We start from the raw sequence: 8,104 nt of genomic DNA on the forward strand, positions 1-8,104 counted from the left end.
CATCTTCTACTGCATCCCCCATATTCTACCTCACTCACCATCTTCCCATCACCTTCCCCATCTTCTATTGCATCTCCCATCTTTTGTTGCATCCCCATCTCCTACCCCACCTACCCTCTTCCCATCTCCCATCTTCTAATCACTTTCCCCATCTTCTACCTCACTCACCATCTTCCATCCTACATCTTCCAATCACCCTTCCCATCTTCTATTGTATCCCCCATCTTCTATTTCATCCACCATAATTATACCCCTACCCACCATCTTCCCATCACCCATCTTCCAGCCACCTTTCCCATCTTCAATTGCATCACCCATCTTTTATTGCATCCCCATCTTCTATCCCACCCAACATCTTCCAATAATCTTCCCCATCTTCTTTTGCATCCCCCCAAATTCTACTTCACTCACCATCTTCCCATCCCCCATCTTCCAATCATCTTCCCATCTTTTATTGCACCTCCCATCTTCTATTGCAACCCCCATCTTTTAACTTTTACTCACTCACCATCTTTTCATCACCCATCTTCCAACCACCTTCTTCATCTTCAATTGCATCTCACATCGTCTATTGTATCCCCCATCTTCTATCATACCCACCATCTTCCAATCAACTTCCCCATCTTCTTTTGCATCCTCCATCTTCTACTGCATTTCAATCTTCTACCTCATTCATCATCTTCCTATCCCCTATCTTCCAATTACCTTCACATCTTCTATTGCATCCCTCATCTTTTACCTCAATCACCATCTTCTATTGCATCCCCCATCTTCTACCCCGCCCACCATCTTCCTATCAGCCATCTTCCAATCACCCTACCCATCATCTATTGTATCCCCCATCTTCTACCACCATCCACCATCTTCTCATCACCCATCTTCCATCCCCAACTTGCAATTCCCTTCCCCCATCTTCTATTGCATCCCCTATCATCGAAACGGTTTGCCAAACGCAATAAAACTCTGTTTTAGTGTTCTATTCTGACATACTGATTTGCAAAAGGCTTCATGGAGTTCATTTTCCTTCTTCAAAAACAGGCTCAATTTATCCTGGCTCTTTGTCTGAAATGAGAGGTGGGGGGGAGGAATGAATGTTAAATACTCACATGCCCATACTTGCATTGTATGTAACTGTTAGCTTTGAATATGTTGTCAGGGGTTCGTATTACAGTTACACTTTCCTGCAGTCTGTTGAGTGACTGAATATATATATATATATATATATATATATATATATATATATATATATATATATATATATATATATATATATATATATATATATATATATATATATATATATATATATATATATATGTATGTATGTATATGTGTGCGTGTATGTGCTTAAAATCTAAAAAATACGTAACATATACACATTTGTTATATTTTAATCTTGAATGGTAATATGGTTATAAAGGAACATTACAACGAATTCAATAACATTGGAGGCACATCAAGTATACTGTCATTACAAACTTACTGCGGGGAATGGTCGTTCGGTCTCTTGCCGTGAGCATTCTTGACTACTGTTTAAAGATCTAGGGCTCGACAACTAAGCAGCAGCTGCAGCGGATACAGAGGCTTCAAAACTTTGCAGCAAAAGTAATTGATGGGAAAGCCAAGAAGTATGACCATGCAACTCCAATTTTAAATAACTTGCAATGGCTGACAATCAAACAGAAGATTGATTTTGATTTATGTGTCATGATCTTTAAAATTTTACATAATCTAATTCCACCATGGCTTTTTAATCTAATAAGAGTTGGAGATAGATGTAATAGACAAACTAGATTTAATGATGACCTTTTTGTTTCAAGAACCAACACTGATCTAGGAAGCAGGGCATTTGTTGTGCGGGGTCCATCAGTGTGGAACAAACTGCCAAACCAACTAAAAGCATTAACTAATATTAACTCTTTTAAACTGAATTTGAAAAAGTATCTATTGTCCAAATAATTCTTATAGTAAAACTATATATATATTTTAATTGAACTCTTTTACACTTTTACTCCATTTTAGCAGACTATTTATGAATTTTAGATTCTATTTTAAGATAAATGTTCATAATTCTAGTTTTATAAGTACCTGTAATTCATAAGCAATTTTGAAATCGAAATGTTATAATCATGCTAAAGATAATTTTAATATTATGGAGAGATATGCTGTAACTTTTATAGCAAATATTTTATCAAGGTAAGAATTTTATTGAGCCTCAAGTAGTAATATAAAAAGATTCATATTTTTTATGCAAAATTTTCAATGTTTTAATTACTTTTATGATGTACCTATACCTGTCACAACTTTTTTATTGTTCTTAAAGTTGTATAAAGTAAATCTTTGTTTTATGTTTTATAATGATGTAAATTTTTATGAAGGCACATGTAAATATCTAATTTTTAAATGTAAACTACAATGTGATTTGTATTTATTGTAAAAGCCAATGTAAATATTGGAATAAAGCTTATTATTATTATTATTATTATTATTATTATTATTATTATTATTATTATTATTATTACTCTCTCTCTCTCTCTCTACTCCATCTCTATTTTTCTTTCTCTCTCTCTCTCCCTCTCTTATCTCTCTCTCTCTCTCTCTCTCTCTCTCTCTCTCTCTCTCTCTCTCTCTCTCTCTCTCTCTCTCTCTCTCTCCCTTCCTTGACCTCAAAAGTGCTTTTGATATAGCCAACAGGGATATAATTCTTGATCAGCTTGTTGAATTTGGTGTCAGAGGAAACCTTCTGAAGTGGATAAACGGTTATCTCAGTAACAGAAAATCACGTGTTTTCTTTAAGGGTGCGTGTAGCTCCTATGAAAATTTTGAGCTTGGCACACCTCAGGGCGGTGTATTGAGCCCTTTTCTTTTAATATTCTTATGCACCGTGTACTGTCTCTCCTCCCTGCTATCCCTGGAACCACTGTAACCTGCTATGCTGATGATGTCTGCATCCACTCCACTACCCTCAAGACCTTCAGCGTGTCCTTCAAGAATTCTACAGGTCCTGTACCTCCTGTGGCCTCATACTCTCCCCAGAAAAAGCAGAATCTTCTCTGCCCGGAATCTCGAGACCTGCCAGTGTTCATTTTGGGTGGGAATATTATACCTCACTGCACACAGTATACATATCTAGGTGCACCAGTCAGGATCACCCCTGCTATACCTGCACGCCAACGAATCCACCCCATGGTGAAAAACCTTCTTGATCGACTGGAGCCTCGCTTCACTCCCATCAAGTGGCTTGCCACCAGGGCCACAGGTATATCTATCCCCGTGGCTAGAACCCTCTATATCCTCTTCCTAAGGTCAGTTGTTGACTATTTATCTCCTGCTTTAATTCAATTACCCAGACAGGCGTTACAACCTCTAGAACAGTTCCAAAATAGAGTAATGAGGTTTATCCTAGGATGCCCTCCTTCCACTCGGATAGTCAACATGCAGACCGAACTCATGTTACCTCCATTAATAGAGAGAATTTATGCCAATGTAACTTTGTTTTCTGTTAAATGTCTACACTCTCCACAATTTACTCCAAACTTCTCTGCTGTACTCAGAGCATCACTTAACGAAGATGCACCAAGACCTCAACTCCGGCCAGGGGGCCATAACCTAGTTAGGGCAGTATGTGAAAATCTTCGACACCTTGATATCGTTGTACCTGAGCAAGCAGTCATCCAAGATTTGCCACCATGGTGGGTTCCTATTCCTGCTGTCACTTTCACACCAACCTCTAAAGATGCCCATCCCAGTCTACAGAAGCAGTTGGTTTTGGAAACAATAGCCAAAGTGTCAATTTCAGTTCCTGCAGGACACCACATCTACGTGGACGGCTCAGTACAGGCAGATGGAAGTGCAGCATGTGCTATGTTCTCCCCCACTTTAGAATCTCCTGAGGGTGGGTGGCATGGTCGCAGGTTGCCAAACTCATCCAGTTCCACTTATTGCGAACTTCAAGGTATATGGGATGCAGTAACCCTACTTGTTAGAAGAAATGTGAATGGATTGGTGATCTGTGACTCCAAATCTGCACTCCAGGCACTGACATCTTCTAGGCCCAGCTGTGGCCGTGTTGTGCGAGACATATTGTGTCAACTCGCTGCTGCTTACAATGCCTCGCTTGTCTTGTCCTTCATGTGGATGCCCTCCCATATTGGGCTTGCTGGGAATGACATGGTGGACAGTCTTGCTAAAGCTGCCTGCACGCTTGAACTTGATGACAGAAATATTGAGCCCTCACTTCGCTGCCTTAAACATAGAATATATTCAGCAGCTTTTGCCTGTACAGTACAGCGTAGGGATGCAGAGAGGGGCACTAGTGTTTCCATACAACATCATGATAACTTTCTGCAGAGCCGTCACAAGTACCGGCGACGTGGACTCATGGTGCGTAGGCATAATGTCGTAAGTGCCAGGATAAGGTTGGGATATCGTCCTGTGTGGCAGGTTGGACAGACACTAGATATACCACACTACACCTCATGTAAACTGTGTAACCTTGCTAATGCCAATAACCTTGAACACTACTGCCTTCATTGCCCCACTGTCAGGAATATGTTACCTCAAGGACAAAATTTACTTCAAACCTGCCAATATTTACTCAAAGATGACCACCTAGACTTAATTTTGACTCGTCATCCACACTTTGGTGGCTGCTAAACTGTCTGTTGCAGTTGTTGTGATAATGGAATACGATCTCATATATGTTATTTTTGTAACTGATATATTGATAATTCAATGCTGTAATTTTTTTCTGTTGATTTCTGATGTACTGTAAGTAACTGCTAATATGTAACTTTGTTTGACGTCTTTGGGCGTAATAAATTTATTAAATAAATAAATCTCTCTCTCTCTCTCTCTCAGGGTCATGATGAACTTAGAAACACCTCAGTGAAGCAGTAGGAATTTAAACGGGTTCAGAAGGTCCTCCTCGGATAGTGAATCTTTCATAACACGTGTCTTCACAGTGTTACGTGTGGAAATGGAAGTTGCATTCATTCATATTTTCATGACACTGATGAATGATGGTGTACTATATATATATATATATATATATATATATATATATATATATATATATATATATATATATATATATATATATATATATATATATAATATATATATATATATATATATATATATATATATATATATATATATATATATATATATATATATATATATATATATATATATATATATATATATATATATATATATATATATATATATATATATATATATATATATATATATATATATATATATATATATATATATATATATATATATATATATATATATATATAAACTAAATTGATCACTTGAAGCGCACTTAAAGGTAACGCATGGCAAAATTATAAAACTTCTACATTATAATTGATTAAAGTTTTGGGTAAGATATATTTGAAGGCTATACCAAGAAAATGCTAATAAAATTAGCGTCAATGATATTCAGTCAGAAACTGAAATAGCATCTATGTTAGAAGTAACTATAAGATATAATAATTTTCCTTCTTTTACATATACAGTAGTTAATTACTTGCTCGTGGGGCACAAACATACAAATTCAACCCATAAATTGTGTGAGTGGACCTCACCCTCAAGCGGCACTGCTTTTTTTTTTTGTGTGTGTTTTTTTTACAGCATATGCACACAAGTGTATTCAACTTCATTTATCTCTCTCATTTGCCCACCCAGGGGAAATCTATTTCATTTCATTACAGCTGAGCCATGCTTATTCTTATGAAAGCATTTTGGGGCTCCACGCCACTTACGAGGAATTTTAGGCTTTTGTTTGGTCATTTTACTTAGAAAACTGTTACGTTTGTAGAAACGTAATGCGCTTTGCAATGGAGGGGAATTAAAAAAAAAAAAAAAGTATACCTTAGTTTTACCAGACCACTGAGCTGATTAACAGCTCTCCTAGGGCTGGCCCGAAGGATTAGACTTTTTATTTTACGTGGCTAAGAACCAATTGGTTACTTAGCAACGGGACCTACAGCTTATTGTGGAATCCGAACCACATTATAGCGAGAAATGAATTTCTATCACCAGAAATAGATTCCTCTAACTCTTCATCAGCCGGCCGGGGAATTGAACTCCGGCCCATCGAGCTCTACCGACTCACCCAACAAAGAGCTATGGAGGGGAATTAATATCATACGATGCACTTGGTACCTTGTTATGATTCTAATAAATTTCTCAGTCACTACCACTCAAAGTATTTTTGACGGCAAATACACCAGCCTGAATTTTGCTTCTTTTAGTAATTTTGTTTACTTTGAGACATTTGAATATGTGATTATTCCACCTCGCTGATACATATTATTGTTGTTTTGTTGATCATGTAATTTAACTTTTTATTATTACCCTGCCTCCATCTGGCTTCAGGGTACAAAACGCGAGCTACTCAAGCAAATGTAAACCGATAAGAATAATTAGAAAATGTAGATGTATGTATGTATTTATATATCGGTCTCGAAATTTGCCATTACAATGCACTTGGCATATTAACATCAACAAGTAGCAGACTGCTCAACAGGGCCTTTCCTTGAGTGTCAACCTGAGAATTAATGTGCACAGCAAAACCTTTTGAAAATAAGAAGACTTCCATTATTCGTACTTCCTATCTCCGGCGAAATTTGCATAACCTGTCACTAAGAATACAGTGCATTCAGAACTTCCGTTTCATCATAATGAAACATGAACAGGCAATTTCCTCATTCATATGAAGAGGGAATTGGCTCTCTCCTTCATGTTCAAGGTAAAATCGATTTACGCATTCATTCATGTTATGGGCTAACTCTGAGAATGGATGTGTTTCAGTTGAATTATGATATTTTATATGAGTTCTTTTGCATTGTACTCTTCACTAATAAGTGTGCCCTAAAAAAGGAGAGGTTGTGGTTTCATAATGGTCAGGAAAATCATGCAAAAAAACCGAAGAAAATTTTGAACTGAGGAGGGCTCAGCTAGGCACGTTAACGTAATATGAATTACTTTATCATTGGATGAACTGTATTATTACTAATAATGATAACTGAAGAATTTTGTTTGAAAATTCTTGTATTTACTATGAACACACACACACACACACACACACACACACACACATATATATATATATATATATATATATATATATATATATATATATATATATATATATATATATATATATATATATATATATATATATATATATATATATATATATATATATATATATATATATATATATATTATCAAGGATTTGCATTCCTCCCTCCTATTTAGCTGCCATCTAGCTACCTTCTAGGGAAAAATCCATCATCTTACTTAACTTATAATTCTGCCAATATGGGGGAACCAAGTGTTTCCACTCATATGGACCCAGGATGAATGCCATCGTAGCCTTCAGGAAATGCCTGGGCCTACTATACAATAGGTCTCCTTCTTTCAACCCCCATGCTACCTGCACACACCTAGAATCCCCCCCCCCCCTCTTCTGGGGTAATGTTTCCAAAGTAGGCTCAGGGAGGAAATAGATGTTAGGGCGTAAGCTGCTCGGGGGGAAGCTAGCACCTTATACCTCAGGTAAACAGCCTATCGCCCATGCCACCGCTCGAGACAGGGGAAAGGCAGACTGTCTCCAGCTCCCGGTGCGGTGACATCTTTTTGTCTCAGGTGGCGGCTCAAACTCACAATCGTAAGCCCGAGACGTGGTATTTTGGAGCTCAAATATTCGTGTGAAATAGGTAAGCCGAGACTGAATTTGGCGCCAGTCACCCCTGTCTCTCTTCACTAACTTCCTTCCATTTCTTTCATTTAACTTCAAGCTTAAACCCTTCCTTTCCCAAGCTTCCCCCTTTGTGTGACAGCGAACACGTGTTCCTTGTTTCAAAAGCCCAATCCACCACGATTCCAAGACTGTGATTAAGTGATTCCTCACATTTATGATCTGGGATATGTAATGTTTAGAATTTAAGAACATGCATTTGTGTAATACTTTTATAGGGAGATTTCATTTCTTTTTTGTGTGGTGTTAACTCCTGACCTCTTTTCCAGGAGTCCTCCTGTCCTGCCCAGTCCGTAATAATACGCCCTAGCTCATGACTGCCAT

General features: G+C 37.4%; 1 protein-coding gene across 1 annotated transcript; it reads left to right on the top strand.

Annotated features, from left to right (window-relative positions):
• Positions 1 to 2,948: 2,948 nt before the first annotated feature.
• LOC136838002 (uncharacterized) lies at positions 2,949 to 4,816 on the top strand (the record flags this gene model as incomplete). The annotated part of the gene is given in 2 exon segments (XM_067102865.1): positions 2,949 to 3,058; positions 3,060 to 4,816. Coding segments are annotated over 2 exon segments (1,707 nt in total), but the record flags the coding sequence as incomplete, so codon positions are not given.
• Between the last annotated feature and the right edge of the window lie 3,288 nt (positions 4,817 to 8,104).

Source organism: Macrobrachium rosenbergii, unplaced genomic scaffold (assembly GCF_040412425.1).
Source record: "Macrobrachium rosenbergii isolate ZJJX-2024 unplaced genomic scaffold, ASM4041242v1 13908, whole genome shotgun sequence".
Taxonomy (NCBI): Eukaryota; Metazoa; Arthropoda; class Malacostraca; order Decapoda; family Palaemonidae; genus Macrobrachium; species Macrobrachium rosenbergii.